At 43.1% G+C, this 25,963-nt stretch overlaps 1 protein-coding gene across 1 annotated transcript; it reads right to left on the bottom strand.

Moving 5' to 3' along the window:
- Positions 1–252: 252 nt before the first annotated feature.
- On the bottom strand, positions 253–25,114 carry LOC127636904 (cytosolic phospholipase A2 gamma-like). The gene is made up of 13 exons (XM_052117701.1): positions 25,089–25,114; positions 24,785–24,893; positions 23,894–24,033; positions 23,481–23,545; positions 22,192–22,332; positions 20,863–20,928; positions 20,714–20,764; positions 12,176–12,301; positions 11,034–11,177; positions 8,531–8,608; positions 8,277–8,431; positions 492–660; positions 253–401 (listed from the first exon to the last, which is right to left on the bottom strand). Exons 1-13 carry the CDS (start codon positions 25,112–25,114, stop codon positions 253–255), a joined length of 1,419 nt encoding a protein of 472 aa, XP_051973661.1.
- Positions 25,115–25,963: the final 849 nt, after the last annotated feature.

The following is a 25,963-nucleotide window of genomic DNA, read 5'->3' as shown; positions in this document are numbered from 1 at the left end:
GACTGAAACATGTAGAAACATTTATAACATATTAAACAGAAAATAAGTGCAAACATAACCAATCTCAGATCATGTCAGACAAAATCACATATTGCAGGAAAAATAATGCTGATTTATGTTAAAAGATGATAGAGAAAGGTATAGATATTAATCATTATTATCTTGTGAAATGAGCACATATAGTTGATCGGTTTAGCCAATATTCAGATTGTCATTATCTGTATTAAGCACATGGACACAGTAACTCATGGTTCATTTGGCTGCTTTACGAATCTCTTCCACCAGTTTCTCTTTGTTATTTGTGATGTTTTTCCCAGCAAGCTCCATGAGCTCAATGATCATCTCTTCACTGTACGACCCTTGAAAGGTTTTATATTTCATCCTCATTTCCTCAAGTTTATCTGATAAAACAAAAACACACAATCAGAACACAGTTGATTTCTTAGTTCTATTTTTATGACTCCAGATTGTGATTGAAAATATGAACTTGCCTCCACAGTTGACGGTATTTAAGAGTGGAATGTGTATCACGGTTGGAGCATTCCCTTTGCCTTTAAACACATAGAAGTCCTTCGGGTTTAATAATTCCTCACTTGGTATGATGATTTTTGGGAAAGGCCTGTTTAGTTCCTCACATTCCTTAGTGGCTTCCTTCACAGTCTGCATTGAAAGAGCATTACAACATAATTTGGAGCTTAAATGAAAAGTTCATTAAAAAAAATTAGATTCAGTCAGAATGAATGAAAAATACCAATTAAATTCCTGAATTTGGAGTGAATTTCAACTGAGGTAGCAAAAGGGATGTAGAATTGGAATTTAAGGAAGTAGAATTAAAATGGAATGAAATTCAAAGAAATTCACATGACTGTTTTTAAGTGTTTTGAATCCAGGGTGTGCTGAGTGACTCCAGTCAGGTCTCCTAAGTAACCAAATTTGGCCGGTTGCTAGGGAGGGTAGAGTCACATGGGGTAACCAAATTGGGCCGGTTGTAGGGAGGGTAGAGTCACATGGGGTAACCAAATTGGGCCGGTTGCTAGGGAGGGTAGAGTCACATGGGGTAACCAGATTGGGCCGGTTGCTAGGGAGGGTAGAGTCACATGGGGTAACCAAATTGTCCCGGTTGCTAGGGAGGGTAGAGTCACATGGGGTAACCAAATTGTCCCGGTTGCTAGGGAGGGTAGAGTCACATGGGGTAACCAAATTGTGCCGGATGCTAGGGAGGGTAGAGTCACATGGGGTAACCAAACTGGGCCGGTTGCTAGGGAGGGTAGAGTCACATGGGGTAACCAAATTGTCCCGGTTGCTAGGGAGGGTAGAGTCACATGGGGTAACCAAATTGTGCCGGATGCTAGGGAGGGTAGAGTCACATGGGGTAACCAAACTGGGCCGGTTGCTAGGGAGGGTAGAGTCACATGGGGTAACCAAATTGTCCCGGTTGCTAGGGAGGGTAGAGTCACATGGGGTAACCAAATTGTCCCAGTTGCTAGGGAGAGTAGAGTCGCATGGGGTAACCAAATTGGCTCGGTTGCTAGGGAGTGTAGAGTCACATGGGGTAACCAAATTGGGCCGGTGTAGTACTCTTCACATGAAGGACGACAGGAAACACGTCTTCCCCACAAGGTAAGCTTTTTAATTCACGTTGCTCTTTACACTATCACTTATCACACACAACACAATAACAGCGCACTGGGTTAGTCTGTCATCTCCTCTTTTTCTGGAAGCCCTCTCGCTGCCCTTTTATGCCGCTCTCCCCGTGCTCACTGAAATTAGAGACAGGTGTTAGACATAATTTAGCTCAGGTGTAAGCGCCCTTACCGCTTTTCTCTCCCGGACGGGCGCTTGACCACGCCCCCGCTGCCACATACCCCCACCGCCCGACTCAGGCCGGGGCGTCATCCGGCCTGCCTACCACTCCCCCCCATTTCTGGAGAGGAAGTCGGCGACAGCCATCTGCACCCCCGGTCTGTGGACCACCTTGAATTTAAAGGGCTGGAGAGCTAGGATCACCAACGGGTGATCCAGGCGTTAGTATCTTTCATGCGATGGAGCCACTGCAGTGGGGCGTGATCCGAGCAGAGGGTGAAGGCCCGCCCCAGCAGGTAGTAACGGAGGGTGAGGACCGCCCACTTGATGGCCAAACACTCCTTCTCCACGGTGCTGTACTTAGTCTCCCTTAAGGAGAGCTTCCGGCTAATGTACAGCACCGGGCGTTCCTCCCCCTCCACCACCTGCGAGATTATGGCCCCCAGCCCTCTGTCTGAAGTGTCCGTCTGCAATACAAAAGGGAGAGAGAAGTCAGGTGCATGAAGAAGCGGCCCCCCACAAAGTGCGGCTTTAATCTGCAAAAACGCCTGTTGGCATTGCTCCGACCATTGGACCGGATCTGGAGCCCCCTTTTTAGTGAGGTCAGTCAGCGGGCTGGTGACATCCGAATAATTAGGCACAAACCTCCTATAATAGCCAGCCAGCCCCAGGAACTGCCTCACCCCCTTTTTGGTCTTGGGTCTAGGGCAAGTCGCAATCGCTGCGTGTTTTGTCAATTTGGGGACGCACCTGGCCATGACCCAAGTGGAACCCCAGATACCGTACCTCCACACGCCTAATCAGCACTTCTTAGGATTTGCTGTGAGCCCCGCCCCCCACAGCGATCTCAGGACGGCCCTCAGATGTTGCATGTGCCGCTGCCAGTCATTGCTATAAATGATTATATCATCTAAATAGGCAGTGGCGTACGCGGTGTGAGGTCTGAGGATCCGATCCATAAGACGCTGAAACGTGGCTGGTGCTCCAAACAAACCGAAAGGAAGCGTCACAAATTGGTGTAATCCAAACGGCGTAGTGAAGGCTGTTTTCTCACGGGACATTGGTGTCAAGGGGATCTGCCAATAACCCTTTGTTAAATCTAAGGTCGAATAAAATCGAGCAGTACCTAACCGATCGAGCAGTTCATCAACACGGGGCATTGGGTACGCATCAAATTTAGACACCGCGTTGACTTTTCTGTAATCCACACAGAATCGAACAGACCCATCACTCTTGGGAACAAGAACAACTGGGCTGGACCAATCACTGTGGGATTCCTCTATTACGCCCATATCAAGCATCGCATCTAATTCCTCCCGTACTATTTTCTTCTTATGTTCGGGTAAGCGATAGGGGCGGCAACGCACCACCGTGCCCGGCTCGGTCTCGATGTGGTGCTGTATGATGTTTGTACGACCCGGTAGAGGGGAAAACACATCCGCAAATTCCTTTTGTAATTCGGAAACCTCTGTGAGTTGATGCGGTGAGAGGTGGTCTCCACAAGCAACCGGAGTGTTAAGATTACAGTTTTTGTTTACCTCCGGTCCGAGCTCTGCCCTCTCCGGAACTACCATGGCCAACGTCACAGAGGCCGCCTCCTCCCTCCACAATTTCAGGAGGTTGAGGTGATAAATTTGACGTGCGCCCCCTCTATCGGTATGTTTAACTTCATAATCGAGATCCCCACTCGTCGTATGACCTCAAAGGGTCCTTGCCACTTGGCGAGTAATTTAGAGCTCGATGTTGGGAGTAATACGAGTACCTTATCTGCCGGTGCAAATTCCCGTAGCCGAGCACCCCTGTCATACAGCCGGCGTTGACGTTCTTGAGCTTGGAGCAAATTCTCCTGTGTTAGTCGCCCCAGTGTGTGGAGTTTTGCTCTAAGATCGAGAACGAAATGAATTTAATTTTTGCTGTTAGAAGGTCCCTCCTCCCAAGCTTCGCGGATGACGTCAAGGACACCGCGTGGGCATCGCCCGTACAGCAGCTCAAACGGGGAGAACCCTGTGGAGGCTTGTGGGACCTCTCGTACTGCAAACAACAGGGGGTCTAGCCACTTATCCCAATTTCTAGCGTCATTGTGTACGAATTTACGAATCATGTTCTTGAGCGTTTTATTAAACCGTTCCACTAGGCCATCAGTCTGCGGATGGTAAACGCTAGTGCGAATCAATTTAATGCCCAAGAGCTCGTAAAGTTCGCGAAGTGTCCATGACATAAAAGTCTTGCCTTGATCGGTGAGGATTTCTTTCGGAATCCCCACCCGGGAGATTATCTTGAAGAGTGCCCCTGCAACACTACGTGCGGAGATGTTGCTCAGAGGCACTGCTTCCGGATATCGCTTCGCGTAATCCATTAGGACTAACACGAAGCGATGTCCGCGTGCTGACCATTCTAATGGCCCGACGAGGTCCATCCCAATTCTTTCGAAGGGGACCTCTTTTAACGGTAGAGGGCGCAATGGCGCTTTTGGGGTGGCCGGTGGGTTTACCAGCTGACATTCACGGCACGCCGCACACCACCTGCGGACGTCACCGCCAATGCCCGGCCAATAGAAATGGGCTATTAGACGGAGAAGTGTTTTCCGTTCCCCTAGGTGACCGGCCATAGGATTATAGTGAGCCGCCTGGAAAACCATTTCCCGGCGGCTCAGTGGGATCAATAATTGTGTCACTTCTTCCTTTGTTTGAGCGTCCTGCGTCACTCTATATAACCGATCTCTAATCATGGCAAAATATGGGTATGCAATGGCGATGCCCGGCCGGAGCTGTTGACCATCAATTACTCTCACTTGGTCAAGAGCATGTTTAAGGGTTTCGATCCCACGACTGCTCTAGAGGGAAGTCCCCTCAGGGAATTCCCTGAGAGGAGGGAGGCCACCTCGCCCCTTCCCTCGTCATTCCGAGCAGCCGAGGATGGCCCCGGCTCCGCCTCCCCTGCCAAAGCATCGCACACCACACACCTCTTTATGCAGGACCCATCCGCACAAATACCCTCTAAAATATCTTTAAAATTCGGCCAATCAGTACCCAAGATTAGCGGATGGGTGAGGCGGAACTAACCGCTGCCTCCACACTATGGTTTCTTCCCCTGAATTTAATCGCCAAAGTCACCATGGGATACTCGTGAACATCCCCATGCACACACCTCACCCTCACCAGTTTAGCTAAACCCAAAGCCCCGGGTTGAACCAAGCGTTGGTGGATGGTGGTCTGATTGCAGCCGGTATCCAGCAAAGCTTGGTAAATACCCCCCCTGATCCTTACCGGAATCCATCATGCTCCAGCCCGATAGGGGGCAGCCTGCGGGACGTCGGAGACCCGCACCACCGTCCCCACCTCCATCAGCGGACACTGATCCCAGAAGTGGTCCGGGTCTCCGCACCTCCAACAGGCCGGCCCAGGCGTTGCGGCCATACTTGTGCTGGCGGGCACCCCCACATGAGGAGGAGAGCGGCTGAATGACGGGGAATGGGAGGGTACATTCTCCCAAGGCCGGGAAGTTGGTCTCTGGAACCCTCCACGCCTGCACGGGGCAGGAACGGGCCCTGGGGAGAGAACAGAGGGAGAGAACATAGGGGAGGGGGAGAGGGCAGGGGCAGACACAAGGGAAGGGGAAAGAGTGAGCGAGAAGAAGGCTCGTCCGCCCTCAGGATCGCCGCCAAGTGGTCCTCCGGCAGTCGAACAGCTTCCTCCAGCGACGCCGGGCGATGGCACTGGACCCACCCCGTCGTCTTCCAAGGCAGCCGTTGAACGAACTGTTCCAGTACCACCTGGTCGATTACTCCCTCGACGTCATGGTCCCCCGCGAGCAGCCACCTCCGACAGGCGTCCCGGAGCCGTTGAGCGAACGGGCGATTGGACATTTCTAATTTCATGCCCCGGAAGAGCTGGCGATTCTCTTCCGGGCTCCGACCGACCCGCTGCAGAATAGACCTCTTCAGATCGGCGTAGGCCAGGAGGTTCGTCGCCGCAGCTGCTGTGCCGCAAGTTGAGCTTCCCCGGACAGGAGGGGAATCAGGCGGGCTGCCCACTGTTCGAGGGGCCAGCCCCAGATTTCTGCTGAGCGCTCGAACAAATCGAGGAAGGCCTCAGGATCATCTGCTGCCCCCATCTTCTGAAGCATGGTGGGGGGCAGCGTAGTGCGGGTGTCCGGGGTCGCGGTTGTGGCCGACTCCTGGCTGAGGAGGCTCCGGATGGCGAGCCGGTCCTCTGCCTGAGCCCGCATGATTTCGAAAAATCGTCGATCTTGGTCCTGCCGGAGCTCAAGCAGAGATTGCTGGTGGCCTTGATGCAGCGTTGCGAGGGACTGGAGGACTTCTGCCAGCTGGGAGGACTCTATGGGGCGACCACTTTCCATGCTTGGAATGTTGTTTCCTTTAAATTCCCGGGTTTTGGCACCAGTGTAGCACTCTTCACATGAAGGACGACAGGAAACACGTCTTCCCCACAAGGTAAGCTTTTTAATTCACGTTGCTCTTTACACTATCACTTATCACACACAACACAATAACAGCGCACTGGGTTAGTCTGTCATCTCCTCTTTTTCTGAAGGCCCTCTCGCTGCCCTTTTATGCCGCTCTCCCCGTGCTCACTGAAATTAGAGACAGGTGTTAGACATAATTTAGCTCAGGTGTAAGCGCCCTTACCGCTTTTCTCTCCCGGACGGGCGCTTGAGCACGCCCCCGCTGCCACAGCCGGTTGCTAGGGAGGGTAGAGGCACATGGGGTAACCAAATTGGGCCGGTTGCTAGGGAGGGTAGGGTCACATGGGGTAAACAAATTGTCCCGGTTGCTATGGAGGGTAGGGTCACATGGGGTAACCAAATTGTCCCAGTTGCTAGGGAGGGTAGAGTCACATGGGGTAACCAAATTGTCCCGGTTGCTAGGGAGGATAGAGTCACATGGGGTAACCTCCTCATGGTGGTGATTAGTGGTTCTCTCAATGGGGCGTGTGGTGAGTTGTGTGTGGATCGTGGAGAGTAGCATGAGCCTCCACATGCTGTGAGTCTCCGCGGTGTCATGCACAATGAGTCACGTGATAAGATGCACGGATTGATGTCTCAGACACGGAGGCAACTGACACTTGTCCTCCACCACCCGAATTGAGGCGAGTAACCGCACCACCATGAGGACCTACTAAGTAGCGGGAATTGGGCGTTCAAAATTGGGAGAAAAGGGGATAAAATATATCTGATTGTTAAATATGTAAAATTTATATGTAATATGTAAAAGTCATGGTAGGTTGACATTTTAAGTTAAATTAATTTACTAGTTGATTAATTCAACTTAAAATCATTGCAAACTTATTTAAGATTTTAACTTTTGCAAACACATTTTTTACTATATTAATCAATAATAAATAAAAATAATAAAACGTAACAGTGTTTAAAATGCAACCTATAGAAATTTTTATTAATTTTCTTTCACTATATTTAATACATTTTAATTTTATGAACTATGGTGTAAAAAAATGTGTATGTGAAAATCTGCAAATGAAGCAAATATTTAGCATTATTTTTATGAAGTTGTCTAAAAATAATGTGGTGTACCATTTCGGATGCTGTACAGCAAAAATAAAATCTTAAGATGGCTATGTTAATTTTATTTATTTATTTTAGAGAGAAATATTATGTCTATAATTTAAAAATGTTATTCTAGCTATTAAGTAAAAAATAGGCATACTTGGTAAATAAATATATAAATAATGTCACAAAATTTGTCTTGGACTATTGAATTGTGTATGTGACTGTGTTGAATTTCTTTGAATTGCAGTTCAGTAAATTCCACTTCCTATCATTCCGATTCAACTTCCTGTGGGGCGTGGCCAATTCAATTCATATTCCAACTCATGAATCAAAAGGGAGTTTATTCTGAAATTCAGAATTTTGCACAACCCTGAATTTCAGCAGAATGTTCACGTAGTTTTTGTCTATACAATAAAAGCATACAGTGAGGAGGTGCTCTCAAGCTCCCAAAACAGCTTTATCTCATGAAAATTACATGAGCATTGCAACGGTTTTACAAAACTGAAATGATGTGCTTCATTAAACGTTTGGCTGCAGTTTCACAGTGAAATGTCCCAGCAGGGGCGCCAAAACTGAGTGAAATGAGGTGTGAAATCAGACAAGGTTTTTAAGGTGAATATCAGATGGAGGATTATTAAGTAAAATGTACCCCCTAAACCTGAACACAAACTAAAATATAAACACAAACCCGGAACATAAGTTGCACTTTTTCATTATCCAAAAGGTCCTGCGACTTATAGTCTGAAGTGACTTATTTTATGCTTTTAAAATTCGGTAGATGATGGAAAATTGTTGCTATTTTGGAAAAAGGCAGCGTGAAGATTCTTCAACATTTCTCATTTTGTGTTCCATGGAAGAAAGAAAACAACATGAGGGTGAGTAAATGATGACATATTTGGTCGAGCTATCCCTTTAAATGAGCTTTTATGAGATTATGTGTACAATACCAGGAAAGGATCACCATCGCTGAAATCCAGAGAAATAATGAGATCAATCTCTCTCTCTTCTCTCAACACTGAGATGAACGGTGAGTTGAGCAACAGTCCAGCATCCTCATAGTCTCTCTTCTCACTTGTCTGCAGAACAGAGGGCACTGATCCATCTGACAGAGTATTAGTGTGGAATAGCATGAGTAATAAACCTCACTGAGTATCTTTATTATTTACACAGAATTGCTAGTTATTGTCAGGTCCATTCTCACCTGTGGTGTTGTAGAGAAAGTTATATTTCCTGCCCCAGATCGACCCAGCCATGCATTTACAAATGCTCATCCAACAATCTGTTTAGAAAAACAGATACAAAACCAAATAGATGCAAAATGAAGGTTCTTTAATGGTTCTTAGAATCATGATCCAGTTTTGGTCACCAGTTTATGTTGTGTTTTGTGTGCTGGTTAAGTTGGTCTTTTTATCAGGGTGTCACTGAACTGTTTTCTGGTTCTGGTCTCCATAAGAAGTAATGTAAAAACTACGCATACGAGTGTAACCAGTACTGCTCAACCCACTCTGAGTGGGATTTCGAACTGGGGTCTCCGGCATGGGGGTGGGCATGCTAACAAGAAGGCTAAAGCCCCTAGTGTAAGTTGCTAGTGCGCCTCTTGAGGCCAGGTGGATGAGATTTTACACACTGCACCTACCAACTGGATACCATTACACGAGCATTCCAGACAGAGAACAACAATCAAGTGATAGTTGGAGTAAAAAATTTGTTCAGGCTCAACTTGTGCAGTTGTTGGCAGTCATAATAACTTGAATTAGTTCAAGTAACTAATCTGTAATTTGTAATTTTTACAAATGTAATATGCTGAAATTGACATTATCGGCTAAGAACATACACCGATGCGAGTGAAGAGATTGGAAGATGAAAACAGGCTTCCGTAATGAATACTGGAACACTTTTCCTTTAAATAAAATGGTGGATAGAAACGTCATGGTTACTGATGTAACCTCCGTTCCCTGATGGAGGGAATGTGACATTGTTTTGATGAGTTGACACTCTTGGGAGCACAGACATCTCTGATCTTTGAGAAAAGGCCTATGAGAATTGGCGTGTGGAATTTGCATGCCGCTCCCCCGGACATACAGGTATAAAAGTAGTTCCGCTTGCAAACACGCACTCAGGTTTCGCACGGATGTCCGAGCCAAAGACCTGGCCGTTTCAGCGGTTGGTTCCATGTTGTGGCAAGAGGGACACAATGTCTCGTTCCCTCCATCACGGAACAGAGGTTACATCAGTAACCATGACGTTTCCTATCTGTCACTCATTCGACGTTGTGTCGATGAGTTGACATAAGGGGTCCCAATGGAAAACGCCACAAGAGCTGAACCGAGTTGCGCAGACTGGCAGTGCGAGAAGGGCAGAACTCTGTGTGCCTCGTAGCCAACGCAGCAAGCCGTCGTGTAACTACCCCAACACACAGGCAGGCATGAAGCGGCCCCCTACACCTTGAGGAGCGGCTAACTGCTCAGAAGTTTAAGGACTGGCTGGCCCAGTCTTAGCCTTCTCTCTATTGTTCTCCCCAGAAAAGGAACGAAATCGCTCAGCTGGGGGCCATATATGGTCCATGTTGGGGGTGTCCCTCCAAAGAGGAGGACACCACAGAGACCACACCCAGCCCCTTTAAGGGGGGAGAGCTTTTAAGAGGAATACAACACACGATCTTACTGGGTCAGAGCGGAAGCACGTTGTACGGAGCGGCCTCGTGGTAGGTCCTACCCAAGGAGGGGAGGTGTTACTACAAACACGGTGACCAAGGACAGAGGGCAGAGAAGCTCCCATTGATGTCCCCATATTGCCCCCAGTGCTAGCCGCCCCCGCCTCATACCTGTAGGTAGAAGGCCTGAGTTGGGGAGCCGCTGGGGTGGCTTGCTCTCTTACGAAAACGAGCCGTGACCACAATGTAGCCATGGTCATGTCCTTGCAATGAGGACATGAACCATCCACGACCGCTGGTAGCACCCAAACACGTAAGACAGCGATCGTGGCCATCAGAAGCAGAGAGATATTGACCGCAACCAGGAAATACACACAAACGAAAAGGCATCTTGAAAAAGTTTCTTTAGTTTGCGCCACTCTTTTAGAGGAAAATCTACTCTTTATTTGTGTGTGTGCGTGTGCGTGTGTGTGTGTATATAAAGAAGCTCTTGGTCAGCAGTCGAAGTGCCCAGGGGTGTTGACTCTGCACAACCATAGTGTGTGAGGGGGAGAACCGCTGTAATGCGCCGTAGATCCAACAGCTTTCAGAGAGAGAGATGAATGGAACAGCAGGAGGATTTCAGCTCTGGGAATACGGCCGCTTGTCTCTGAAGAAGAAATCTGAGTGTGTGTTTGCAAGTGGCACTCCTTTTATACCCGTTTGTCCGGGGGAGTGGCATGCAAATTCCACACACCAATTCTCATTGGCCTTTTCTCAAAGATCGGAGATGTCTGAACCCCTAATGTCAATTCATCAGCACAACGTCGAGTGAGTGACAGATAGGGAACAGATATTATTTCTCAGTTTGAGGAGGTGAACAGCACTGAGTATAGAATCTCTGAGCTGTCATCTCATAAAATTCCTACACGACATGAAAGCATTATAATTGTAATTAAAGCTATTAAGAGATTAAAATGTTTTGTTGAATAAAATTAGTTTACATTAATCTGACTGGAAAATTTAAATTGAAATACATAGTATATGTCATATTAGAGACTGTTCAACTCACCATATGGCCAGAAACTGATCCATGCACTCAAATAGTTGCATACATCCTCTGTGTATTGCTTCATGTACAATTTTGCGGCCACTTTGTCAGTGAGATCGAATTTTCCAACATCAAAAATCAGCTGAGATTTGCCTCCAGAACGTTCTGTAAAAAGCAGAGAATATGTACATAATTTTTTTATTATCTGACAGCATATAATTTTTCACTTGTGTATTTTTTATTTGTTTTTATTTAGGCAGTGTTTTATATTTCAAAACAAAAGTATTCTTCTCAAATAAACAAACAAATTGGCAGTGTGACAACTTACCTCATATCTTAATGGGTACTCAATGAACTTTATCTTTTCTACCAAGGCAATTAAAGTGGAAATATTCAATAACTGTTTAGTAGCCAAGACTTTAAAGGGCACCTATTATGCCCCTTTTCACAAGGTGTCCCCAGAATGTGTCTGTGAAGTTTCAGCTCAAAATACCCCACAGATAATTTATTATACCATGTTGGAAATGGGAATAAAATTAGCTGTTTTTGTGTGTGTGTCTTTAAATTCAAATGAGCTGCTGTGTATCCAGAATAGGGCGGAGTTTTGACATCTCTGCTTCGGATAACTAGACTTCAGTAAGGAAGTTTCTGAATGGTTATTTTATCAATTTCTTTATTTGTTGTAGAGTTTTTTCAGCAGTTTTGTAACGATGGATGAGCAACACACACACAAACACTGTGACAACGCAGTCTGGTGTAAAATGATTTGCGTAAACATAAATGCATTTAGGTAGATTGGAGGACACATTCCCTTCAAAAACAAAACTAATCATCTTTGTCTTCATTGGCTCTGATGCCGGGAGTTCATAAAGACTCTTATGTTCACTTTTACAACAACAACAGGACACTTATGAGACATTATTCTTCTCACTGTATCTGATCCAGCATGGAAAAAATGGCGGACTGTGTGTCGATCACGGGGAGGATCTACGATAATAGGGTGGAGAATTTTGCATAATAGGTCCCCTTTAAGGTTTGTGTCTTCACAGAAATGAACTTTTAAAGAATGAACCAATCATACGAAATATTCACTGGAGTAAAACGAGTGACAGCTCACTCCATAGAGTCTCCTTTATGTGAATTACAGCACACAGAAACATTACCTGCCAGTTTTTCTCTTATGTCTGTATCGTAAGGAGACGGGTCGATGCCATTCAAAACACTCAGATTCTTGTCCACAAGATCCATGAGCACCTGGTAGCCAATGTCCACAGGTGGAGATCCTGGATCTTTCAAAGGAAACACACATTAAACAAACATGAACACATCACAGAATGTCTTGAATGCCATCTCTTAATATATCTTCTGATATCTGGTGTTTTCCCACAACCAGAAGCAAACAAACACACATGCATATATTTATCAAATAATTGTTCTTTGTACAGACTGGGCTCATGAAATATACGTGCGCATTGCAAAATTTTTGCAAAACTGAAATTACGCGCTTCCTTAAATGTTTGGCTGCAGTTTTTAATTGAAATGTCCAACCTAAAACTTCCCTAAACCTAACCTAGAGTGTCTTATAGATAAATGAGAGTTTAACAAAACAGACATTGTTATCCTTAACCAACACATAACCCTAACTGATCATGTTTTAAAATGCAAATTAGAAATTAAAAACAAACAAACTCATATTTACAGGAGCAACCATGTAATTTCGGGCCACTTCTACACCAGTTTCACTTTCATGCATCTTTGGCTGATCTTGAACCGTGATCGTCCAATATAAAGTCCAACATTCTATCAGATGAGCTACCAATGGTTTAAAAACCAGTGTGTAGATCTATATGTTGGTGGATCTGTAATACAAGAGTTAAATTATATAGTTTTTCAAATGTCTGCTTTTTACAAATTCTCAGCAAAAAAAGCCAACCTATAGTATGAAACATCGTAAACTTAGTTCTAAATCTGTTGAGTCTTTTAAAAGGTCACTGGCTGAGATATCATGGAATCATGTTTTCGGACATCAGGATGCCGAAACAGCTTATCAGACATTTATGAATATATTCTCATCTTTGTTTAATAAATGTTTTCCTCTGGCACAAAGTAGAAGTAAAAACAGAAATATTTCTAAGCCATGGTTTACACCTGCATTAAGAAAATCCTCCATTATTAAAAATAAGTTGTATAAAAAATCTCTCATTAGCCCCACACCGTTAAATATTGCGTACTATAAAAAATATAAAAACAAATTCAGCAAAGTTCTAAAAGATGCCAAGAAAAAATATTGGAATGTTATAAATGAATTATTAAATAAAATACAAACAACTCGAGGAATTCCAGGTCAGTTATCCGATGGTATAGAGAATTATCAAAACCCCATCGATATAGCAAACGGTTTCAATGATTTCTTTGTGAATGTTGGTCCCTCACTGGCAAAAAATATTACGAATACAGGAAAATTTACTTCTCAAATTTTTTATTTGCCATATCCTTGCTTAAATGAATTTGATCCTCCAACTTCTAATGAAGTGCTTGAAATTATATTAAAGATGAAGGACACAGCTCCAGGACATGATGAAATTAGAGCTAGTCTCATAAAGAAAGTAGTTTGCTATATTATTGAGCCTGTAACGTATGTTCTCTCTTTGTCACTCAAAACAGGCGTTGTACCAAGAGATTTCAAATTAGCTAAAGTAATTCCCTTGTTTAAGTCTGGGAATTCACATGTATTTAACAATTATCGACCTATTTCACTATTACCTTTCTTTTCTAAAATACTCGAAAAATTAGTTTATAAAAGGATATTAAAACACTTGACAGAAAATTTGATCTTATATGATCACCAGTATGGTTTCAGAGAGAACATGTCTACAGAAATGGCTCTTCTACACTTTGTCGATAAAATTACAAAAAATCTGCATGAGAAAAATAACACTATTGGTATATTTGTAGACTTGTCGAAAGCATTCGACACTGTAAATCATAATATTCTTTTAGCAAAATTAGAAAATTATGGCATTACACATATAGCCTTAACTTGGGTACAAAACTATTTGGAAGAGAGAGAGCAATTTGTTTATGTTAACAACCTGAGCTCAAATAGGAGACAACTTTTATGTGGGGTACTGCAGGGGTCCATTTTGGGACCTCTATTATTTCTAATTTATATTAATGATTTAAGAGTTGTATGTAAAAATGTTATGCCACTCATGTTTGCAGATGATACATGTCTTCTATTATCTCATTCTAACATTGACACATTAATAAGAGAAGCAAATGAAGAATTACAAAATATTTCTAAATGGTTTAAAGTTAATCAACTCTCTCTTAATATACAAAAAACGAATTTTATGATTTTTAGTAAAAAAAAATAAAGGAGATTGCCAGGACATAGAGGTATCAATTGATGGTTTAAAAATTAGCCAAGTGAACCAAATAAAATTTTTAGGGGTCATTGTCGACCAAAAACTAACCTGGAAATATCATATTTAACATGTTTGCAGAAAAATAATGAAATCTGTTGGTATATTGAGTAGAGTTCGCTCTTTAATTGATATTTAATGTATGAAAACATTATATTACAGTTTAATCTATCCCCACATTCTGTACTGTAATATTATTTGGGGTGCAACATGCAAAACATATTTAAATAAGATTTTATTAATACAAAAGAAATGATTGAGAATTATGAGTAATTCAAATAGTTTGTCATCATCTGTTCCGCTATTCATAAAATATAACATCTTGACAATATTTTATGTTAACATCTATTGCATAAATATTTTTATGTATAAGTATGTGAATCGCCCTGCGATGGACTGGCGACCTGTCCAGGGTGTCCCCCGCCTTTCGCCAAATGTTAGCTGGGATAGGCTCCAGCCCCCCGCGACCCTGTACACAGGATAAGCGGTTGACGATGGATGGATGGATGGATGGAAGTATGTGAATCAGTGGGGATTTCTTTAAGACTGCAAGGGAAGCTCAGCTTCCCCTATAATGTCAAAAAAATAATGGTCAAATATGTACTATTGTGTAAACAATTTATTGACTATAAATGCGTTAGAACACGTTCATCTCGAAGACGAGTTCGTTCAGAATCAGCTACATTACATATAGCAGGTCGGCTGACTCGATTTACTTCTCATACATTCCCGTAGCGTCAGTGCATTTCCCTGTTGAAGCCGAGCGTCCATTGACTTCAATGGGGCTGCTCTGAACAGTTTTTTCAGTGCTCCGAAAATAGACGGTCATTGAATAAATGCTGCGATTATGTCCCGCCCACGGACGCTCAGCGTCTCTGGGGGTGAATGAGGAGTGGGCTGGCCCGGACTCCGGGCTTCCGCGTGATGATTGGAGGATCTGTCGAAAGACTGCATCTCCTTTTGATTGACAGCGAATCTGTACTATAAGAAGTCACTGAAGCTATTTCGCGCTCAGTCCCATCGCGGATTTCTCAAGTGTAGTCGAAAAACAAACTGCTGCAACCTATTTCTTTATATTTGTTTGGCGAAATTACAATTTGCATAATACATTTCACACAATTATACACCACATTCCTTGTTTCAGTTTTACCAAGTTTAATATATTTTGTTTTAGTTCGTTCGTTCGTTCGTTCATTCATTCATACAGTAGGCTAGGCTAGCGTCGTACGGGTGAAACTGCGCACGATGGCAGACGGTGCTAATATTGTCGACCTGATTTTGGCGAAGCCATTTGAAAGTCTTCCTTATGAGGAAAAAATTTGAATTAAACAGCAGGGCAGATCAACACCTAAGATTGATTTAGTGCAAAAAATAGGGAAAAATAACAGGTCTTTTCAGCTCTCCTGGTATGACAAAGTTAGCTGGCTGACTGGAAGTGCTGTGACAAATAAAATGTACTGCTGGCCATGCCTCTTGATGAAACCATCTCACGGATGTGTTGTTTGGTCAAAAGTGGGGTTTGGAGATCTGTCTAACTTTGACAGGGCATATAAAAGACATGAAAAGAGCAATGAACATGTGAGTGCATGTGCAAGATTAAGTTGCATGGGCAGGATCAGGGTTGAGCATGCAATCAATGAAGGTGCTCGCATTCAAGTGACTAAACATAATGAAACAGTCAAACAAAACAGGGCCTTCCTAAACCGCCTTATTGATGTAACATCCTTGCTTGGCCGACAGGAGCTATCATTTAGGGGACATGATGAGAGTAGTGAATCATCCAACAAGGGAAATTACAGGGAGTTCACAGAAACATTATCTAAATATGACTCTGTACTGTCCACACAATTAGAGTCCTCAACTGTGTTTTCTGGTATGTCCCATACTATTCAAAATGACTTGATCTCTGCTCTTGCAGCCACCATTTCTGATCAGATCAGAGATGAAATTCAGGATGCTCCCTTTTTTGGATGGCAGGTGGATGAAACAACTGATATATCCTAACGTGCCCAACTCTCTGTCATTGTTCGCTATGTGGATAGTGCAGGTAAAATTCAGGAGCTCTTTATTGGATTTTTTGATGTTTCTGGAGGGCGAGATGCTCAGTCCGTTTTTGATGTTTTAAATGAGAACATGCAGGCCTACAATTTTAAGGATAAGCTTGTGGCACAGACCTATGATTGGGCTGCTGTCATGGCTTCAGCACTCAATGGTCTGCAGGCCAAAGTGAAAGCAATAGCCCCAAGTGCAATGTTTGTGCATTGCTATGCACACAGACTGAATCTGGTGCTGTCACAGGGGCTAAATGCTTGCCTGAGTGCAGAATTTTGTTTGCATCACTCTCTGGGTTTGGCACATTTTTTTCAAAATCCACAAAGAGGACGTCTTTTCTGGAGTCTGCAGTTTGTTCAAGGTTGCCCAGAAACGCTCCTACTCCATGGAATTTCACATCACGGATAGTGAGCACTGTGGCAAACAATTATGATGGCCTCCTGCAGACATTTGAAAACATCATTGCAGACACGACAATTGATGATGATACTTGGAAAGTATGCTCTTCTTAGAATTAGTCAATCCAGGGAAATTTGATGACATGAGACAAGAATTTCCAGAGGAGGCCTTCCAAAGTGTCCTGAAAAGTTATGGCCATCACTTTGATTCAGGGAGACTGAGGTCTGAACTTCAAGTCCTGTACTCAGATCAGGACTTGCAGGGTAACAGGGGAAAGCTGTGTGATTACTTGGTGTTCCTCAAAGACATGGAGTTGGACAGTGCAATGCCTCAGCTTTACAAACTGTTCTCATTAGTGGCAACAATTGGAGCTACATCTGCAGGTGTAGAAAGGAGCTTCTCCTGTTTAAAGCGTCTCAAGTCCTACACACTTAACACAATGGGCCAAGGTCGTTTAAGCAGCCTAGCTCTGCTGGCCATTGAGAAGACACTGGTCAAGTCACTGGAAAAGACGCCTAGTTGGTACGACAGAGTCACAGTGCATTTTCTCGAAAAGGAACGTAGGGCAGAATTTACTTTTAAATAAGTTTATAATGTAGGCCGAAAATGAGCTTCCCCTCTTTGAAAGACCAGCAGCCGCCACTGATGTGAATATGACAAATATTATGCCCAGAGCTTTTAATAATTTGTTCATGTATTCTTCGGATGTTCATGCCTGTTCCACAAGGCGTTGTAAAGATTTTTATCTTATTTTTTGTAGAACTACATCTAATCAATCTACACTGAAATACAGAGGGCCTTCCCTCTGGAATCATTTAGACCCCGTTTTAAAGACTAAAATCACTCTAAACTCTTTCAAAAGAGAGCTGAAAAAAATGTTAACATATAATTAAGTTTATCTTGTTAATTTGTTATATTAAAATGATTGATGTATTGATTGTATTGTCTTGTTTGATCATGTAATTTTATGTCCATTTAATGAGATTTTGGGGAGGTGGTTTTATAAGACCTCATGGTCTTCTCACTCTCTCCCGCACAGTATGTTTTTTTTTCTTTCTGTTAATGGATTTGTAAAGTTGTATTTTAAATGTTATATGTGCAAATAAACTTTCAACTTTCAAACTTTCAACTTTCAAATCATGTGTTAAAGTAAAAGTGTATTGATATCAAAACATAGCGAGGGGTGAGTAATAGAGTGAAAAATATTTTTTTATAAAGACATAATCAGCAATTGTACTCATGATTTGTGTGAACAAAAAATAAAATGCAGTGTTCATTTCACCAGGAAACTGCAGCGAAACTTAGAAAGTGGCACGTTAAAGTCAGTTTGCAAAAATGTATATTGAGTAACATTCATTCTATGAGATCAGGTTGTCTTTGTAAGCACTTTTATAAACACTAGGTATATGCTAGTTCCCCTTCTGTCACTCACTCAACGTTGTGTCGATGTAGGACATGCATCCGGCATCAAGATTGGTCCGCGGCGGTAGACCTGAAGAACGCGTACTTTCACATCCGATTTTACCTCGACACAGTCCCTTCCTATGACCCTTCGCGTTTGACGGTAGGACATATCAGTACAAGGTCCTCCCCTTCGGCTTGACCCTGTCCCCTCGTGTCTTCACGAAGATCGCAGAGGCAGCCCTTGCTGCCCTTACCCTAAGGGAAGTGGGCATTCGCATACTCAATTACCTCGACGACTGGCTGATTATAGAGCACTCTCGAGAGTTACTGTGTGCACACAGGGACCTGGTGCTCATGCACCTCAGCCGTTTAGGGGTTCGGGTCAAGAGCAAGCTCTCCCGGGTTCATAGCATCTTTTTTCTTGGGATGGAGTTAGACTCTGTGTCAATGATAGCACGCCTCACATGCTAGTGAGCACACACAGTCGGTGCTGATCTGCCTGAACTTGTCCAGGAGGGAAATGTCGGCCCCACTGAAGTACTTTTAGAGGCTCCTGGGGCATATGGCATCCTCAGCGGCAGTCACGCCGCTAGGGTTGATGCATATGAGACTGCTACAGCACTGGCTCCAGACCCGAGTCCCGAGGTATGCATGGCACCACATTACACATCGCGTGGCTCTCACGCTGCCTGTCACCGCATTTCCAGCCTTTGGACAGGCCTTGTGTTCCTGCAGGCTGGAACAGCAAGTGTCCAGGGACGTTGTGGTTAAGACAGACGCCTCCAAGACCGGCTGGGGCACCGTGTTCAATTGGCACGCAGCCACTGGCTCCTGGACAGGACCTCGCCTGCGTTGGCACATCAACTGCCTCGAGTTGCTGGCGGTAATGCTCGCCCTGTGGAGGTTATTGCCGATGATCCAGGGCAAGCGTGTGTGATTCTCGCTTTAGATTCTATGAGCAGTTCTTTGTCTGCTTCGGTGGACAGCAGAAAGGAAACGCTGTCTCCAAACAGAGGCTTGCCCACTGGATCGTGGATGCCATTGCTTTGGCCTACCAGACCCAGTCCGTGCACGCCCCCTTGCAGGTTCAAGCACACTCTACAAGGAGTGTTTCATCCTCATGGGCACTGGCTTATGGCATCTCTCTAGCAGACATCTGTAGAGCAGCGGGCTGGAAAACACCCAATACCTTCACAAGATTTTACAATCTCCGGGTTGAGCCGGTTTCGTCCCATGTCCTTTCAGGTAAGTACAGGTAAGTTTTGTTATGCGGGGCAGCTGGCCGGGTGTACCGCTTGTGTACAGCACCTTTCCCCTCCATGAGGTGAAGCCATGCGCTCTTCTCTCCCATGCTTGTTCACGATCTGTGAACCATGGATATCCTTCCTCCTAGCCCTCTGGCTCAGGAGTTCAGCGGAGGAATTCGTAGTCGGACCCAGTACGTCTGCTAATGTGCCCTGTACTGAGGTAAGTGCTCCACAGGTCTCAGTTACCCCAGTAGGTTACTCGGTACCCCTGTGATGTATCTTCCGTGGTATGGTCTCCCTTTTCAGTAGACCCACATCTCCCTTGGCATATTCCTCTCTGCCCCGGTCACTGCGTTTGTAGAGCTCCTCCCCTACGAAGGGAAGGACCTACCGCCGCGCTTCTTCCATGTGTGGCCTTGGGCCAATATGATGTATTCGCCACTTTTTTTTACCCTCCATGGGGTCTTTTACCCCTGAAAGAATAGGAAGGGAAAGGAACGCCTTCCTCAGTGCATTTTATGAGCATTTAAAGGCCTCAGCTGAATATAATATTCTGTGGAGAGACAAACTTAGAGAGAAAAGGCAGCGACTGGCGCGCCCATACTAGATTCGGAATTAAATTAAGTTTTGGGGCATCTGGGGAGGCTACATGCAGTAAGAGTGTTCCTACGCTCACAGTAGCTTGCCTACACCTTGATAAACTAATAATAATAATAATACGTTTAATTTGGATAGCACCTTTCCAGAGCTCAAGAAAGCTTCACATTAATGCCATGATACAATAATACTTAGACTTAAACTTGCGTCTACAGTGTCAAAAGGCTCAATAAGTGTCATTAGAAGAAGTGAGGATGTTACAAAGTGGAAAACACTCGACTGTCCCAACTTTTTTGGAGTGTGTTGCAATCATCTGATCTGAGTGTATATTACATTTTTTATTTTTAAAATGTATAAGATAAAACACCAAATAATGTGTTGTGGTAGATTAGAAGTTACAAATCACCCCTTTTTGTTTTTATTAACATTTTCCATACTGTCCCAACTTTTTTGTAATTGGGGTTTTTTATTAGTACATCTTTGTTGTTTGTGAACAAGTGTTGTTTTCTGTTGTTAAGAGCCAACTGTTACATGTGTTTAATTTGTCAATATATAAAAACAATAAGAAATATTTTACCTTTCTGCATTTCCTCAAACATATTTGTAGATTTGGAATGACCAAAGAATTCTGTGGGTAAATAAATGAGTTCACACGATAATTAATTACTTTTGCATTCTAACAGAAAACAATCCTCAGAACAAATGGGACGGAGACACTAGTGCTACCTTTTAACTTTTCCCAAAGGAATTTCAAAATCTCATCTCCATCAGCAAGAGCGCTGCCACACAGAGCTGCAAAAGAACACAAGGAGGAAGTTTATCACATTTATTTTGCCAATGCCAAAAACAGAAAGTGTAATCTGATCTGAAACATGTGCATCATTTATGGACATATATACCATGACTGATTGTGTCCTCTAATTTATAGAATAGCTTGCATGTTTGTGTCCCGTGCAGATGTCCCATACCGCAAGAGGACATGATGGACAATGTTACTACAGATGCTTGACAGGTAAACATAGTTTAAACATATAGAAAAGTCTAAAGAACTCCATTGATAGATCCGAGTTCCTTTTTCTTTAATCTCTACATGGTCATGAAAAAGCACAACATGACTGTTAGTAGAAGTTGCTGGATCTGTGATTATTAATGATAAATTATCTTAACATGAGCTCAAGGGATGGATAAAGGAAGGACAGTATATTTTGTGTGTGTGTGTCTAATGAACGTGTGTATCCTGCAGTTAGACAGGACAACACTAATTACTATCATATAGTATATGGTTTTAATCAAAGCTTCTCATAGTATGGCGTTACACACAGTGGACACAATCATTTGGAACTCATGTTCCAAGAATTTGAATATTACAAATAATACACACATATTTGTTTTATATTACGTACAAACTAGTCATTATACAAAGTGCAATAATTATTAAAGGAATATTCCGGGTTCAACACAAGTTAAGCTCAATAGACAGTATTTGTGGAATGATGTTGAATCCAACAAAAATTAATTTTGACTTGTCCCTCCTTTTCTTAAAATAAAAAGCCAAAACCGGGGCAACATTTAGACACCTCCAGTAGAAGTCAATGGGGTTTAATCTGTAAACATTAAAATACTGTTTCACAAGTATAGACACAAGACATAAACAATATGTGTGTGAACATGATTTTACTGTCATTAAATCACTTATAAACGCATTTGAGACAATTACAACTTTGTTACTATGTAATGTCAACAAACCCTAAAAATGACAATTTAAGCAACTTTACAGCTCAAATAATACATGAGTTTTAACAGAAGAATTAATGTGTTTTTACAAAATTATAAGATTCAAATTTCTGACTTTAAACCCTCCACATATTGACCCCTTTGACTTCCATTGTAAGTGTCTCACTGTAACACAGATTTGTTTGTTTTAAGAAAATGAGGAACGAGTCAAAATTATTTTTAGTGGTAATCAACATTACACCACAAATGCTGTCGATTGAGTTTAACTTATATTGAACCCGGAACGTTCCTTTAAGACAGCACTTTAACAGAGTTTGTTACCTTGTAGGTAGAGCATGTCCATTTCAGGCTGGTTTTTAATTTCTGAGCCTTTTTCAAACTGACTGCCAAACTCAGAGACGTCCACAAACGCTCCAAAGAGGGAATAACCTGCTTCATGAGGAGTGATCTCAAACCAGGGGTCTGCAGACAGATAACTCATCCAGTCAAATGCCGACATTTCTTTCCCTCACACACACACACACACGCACGCACGCACACACACATGCACCCAAACACACTCTTATTCTCACACACACACACAACCACAGACACACACATGCAGACTGATACACACACACACACACACACGCACACACACAGACACACACTTGTTGTGTTTCCATGTTTTATGGGGACTTTCCATAGACATAATGGTTTTTATACTGCACAAACTTTATATTCTATCCCCTAAACCTAACCCTACCCCTAAACCTAACCCTCACAGAAAACTTTCTGCATTTTTAGATTTTCAAAAAACATAATTTAGTATGATTTATAAGCTGTTTTCCTCATGGGGACCGACAAAATGTCCCCACAAGGTCAAAAATTTCGGGTTTTACTATCCTTATGGGGACATTTGGTCCCCACAAAGTGATAAATACACGCTCACGCACGCACACACACCCAAACACACTCTTATTCTCACACACACAACCACAGACACACACATGCAGACTGATATACACACACACACACACACACACACAAACAGACACACACACGCACACACACCCAAACACACTCTTATTCTCACACACACACAACCACAGACACACACATGCAGACTGATACACACACACACACACACACACACACACACACACACGCACACACAGACACACGCACGCACACACACCCAAACACACTCTTATTCTCACACACACACAACCACAGACACACACATGCAGACTGATACACACACACACACACACACACACACGCACACACACACAGACACACGCACGCACACACACCCAAACACACACTTATTCTCACACACACACAACCACAGACACACACATGCAGACTGATACACACACACACACACACACACGCACACACACAGACACACACACGCACGCACACACGCGCACACACACACTCACGCACACACACACACACCCAAACACACTCTTATTCTCACACACACACACAACCACAGACACACACATGCAGACTGATACACACACACACACACACACACACGCACACACACAGACACACACTTGTTGTGTTTCCAAATATTATAAACTCAAAGTCGTGCAGTTATCATTGTTTCCCAACAGCACTTGTTACTTCAAATAGACCTTCTTCATCGAGTGTGTTACTATGTAAATTCAACCATGTTTGAGTACTAATGTGGAAACAGTAATGGGATTATAACAAAGAGTTTGGTTTATTTGATATCATTTAAATGTGTTTTTAATGTTTGAATGAATGGTGTCATGACCTTATACCCTTGCAGGCTCACTATTGGCTATTTTGGGTACACATCAATGTAGTCCTTCACTTTAGTGTCATCTCAGTCAGCTCTTACAAATCAGGCTTAGACTTAGATCTTTAGTGTCTTTATAAAAATCTCCTATTTTATGCTAGGAATGTTTTGGCATTTAAGTCAAAGCTTTACACTATTATTTAGAGCTTGTCTGAGAAGTTTTATTCATACGGCCCCAGACCATCCGTGTGTGTTTTTGTTCAGTACCATGTAGATCCAGAGACTCCACTCAGATAGAGGAAACAGTCCAGAAGACCTGCTTTACCAAGTTGATCCAGGGATCCCAGTAAACCCACCATGGCTCGTTCTCCTCCTCCAGAACCCAGTAGTGCAATATTTGGCACCTGCTCATGAAACCCAAATATCACAGCTCTTATCCACTCAACCACAATCAGCCCTAATGACATCATTGTTCTGGGAAACTTCTGGTGTTCCTTTTCTACAACAAAACCTTTAGGTCATTTCATGAAAGTATAGACAGACAGAAGTAACATTTATATTTACATTTATGCATTTGGCAGATGCTTTTATCCAAAGTGACTTACAGAGCACTTATTACAGGGACAATCCCCCCGGAGCAACCTGGAGTTAAGTGCCTTACTCAAGGACACAATGGTGGTGGCTGTGGGGATTGAACCAGCAACCTTCTGATTACCAATGTATTATACAGAGCACTTATTACAGGGACAATCCCTCCGGAGCAACCTGGAGTTAAGTGTCTTACTCAAGGACACAATGATGGTGACTGTGGGGATAGAACCAGCAACCTTCTGAGTACCAATGTATTATACAGAGCACTTATTACAGGGACAATCCCCCTGGAGCAACCTGGAGTTAAGTGCCTTACTCAAGGACACAATGGTGGTGACTGTGGGGATAGAACCAGCAACCTTCTGAGTAACAATGTATTATACAGAGCACTTATTACAGGGACAATCCCCCCGGAGCAACCTGGAGTTAAGTGTCTTACTCAAGGACACATTGGTGGTGACTGTGGGGATCAAACCAGCAACCTCCTGATTACCAGTTATGTGCTTTAGCCCACTACGCCACCACCACTCCAAAAGGTATAGCAAAAGGTTTTTCTGGAGGTTTTACCTGACTACACTTTATATCGAGCGTCTCAAGGCATTTTAGAACGATGTCTTTCCTTCTCTTTACAAACTCTTCCTCGTTCTTATTCAGAGAGTGTCCGATTCTCACCGAACTGCTGCAGGAGTCATACACAGACATTCAAGTGCTACAGTGTAACTTGATTATTTTTATACACATCATTTATAATACATTTAATTTTGAACAGTCATTCTCATAATTACTGAGATTATTCATTTATATAAATAAAGAGAGAGAGAGAGAGAGAGAGACATGGAATCCAATATTCTGACCATCTAAGCAGGATTACCTTTTCTGGGGTTTGGATGCACTCATCTATAAAGTAATAGAAACATTTGTATCATTTCAGAGCTAGTCAGGGCAAAATATTATGAAATTCATGTATGCTAATATGCTAAGAAATGTCACCCCACAAACCAAAGAAACACCAGGCTAAATGAGAAAAGTCAACATTATAACTGTTTAACATCAGCACAAACCTACAGACTAAGAGTAATAAAACTGTTCCTTCATTAATATGTAACTATGCAGGAATTAATGTAGGACAAATATACCCCCCCACCCCCAATTTCCAAAAAGTTGGGACATTGTGGAAAATGCATGTTTTACCTTGTGAATTTAATTGTTTAATATATATAATACAATGAAGTGAAATAAAAAAAGTAAGTCATCATCTTTAGCAGAAATGGGTATATGTTACAGAAATTTAAAACACTGATATAGGCATGTGTAAGTTCATTTATATCCAGGAGAGGGCGCCATAAACTAGCTGTGAAGCGAGTGCTTTTCAGCTTTTCAAAGTGCCAAACATACTCAATTTGACAGATCAGGACTGCAGGAATGCCAGTCTAGCACCTGCACTTTCTGCTTACACACCCATGCACTTGTAATCTGGGCAATATGTGGTTTAGCTATGTCCTGCTGGAAAATGGAAAAAGACGTTGTCTTGATTTCATCAAATGTTGCTGCAAAATCTCCATCTTTCTGCTTTAATGGTGCCCTCATAGATGTGCAAGTTACCCATGCCCATGGGCACTGACACACCCCCATACCATGACAGACACTGGCTTTTGGACCTGATGCTGATAACTGCTTGGATGGTCCTTTGATGTGGAGAACACGATAGCTGTTTTTTTATATTTGAAATGTGGACTTGTCTGATCA

The sequence above is a fragment of the Xyrauchen texanus genome, chromosome 4 (genome assembly GCF_025860055.1).
Source record: "Xyrauchen texanus isolate HMW12.3.18 chromosome 4, RBS_HiC_50CHRs, whole genome shotgun sequence".
Lineage (NCBI taxonomy): Eukaryota > Metazoa > Chordata > Actinopteri > Cypriniformes > Catostomidae > Xyrauchen > Xyrauchen texanus.
This window is presented reverse-complemented; position numbering and strand designations above follow the sequence as displayed.

Coding starts and splice junctions, on each gene's coding strand:
- LOC127636904 (XM_052117701.1), bottom strand. CDS start 25,114: ATGAGTGCATCCAAACCCCAGAAAAG. Junction 24,034..24,784: donor TCGATATAAAGTGTAGTCAG/GTAAAACCTCCA, acceptor GGGTTTCATGAG/CAGGTGCCAAATATTGCACT. Junction 661..8,276: donor GCGATGGTGATCCTTTCCTG/GTATTGTACACA, acceptor CTTTCAATGCAG/ACTGTGAAGGAAGCCACTAA.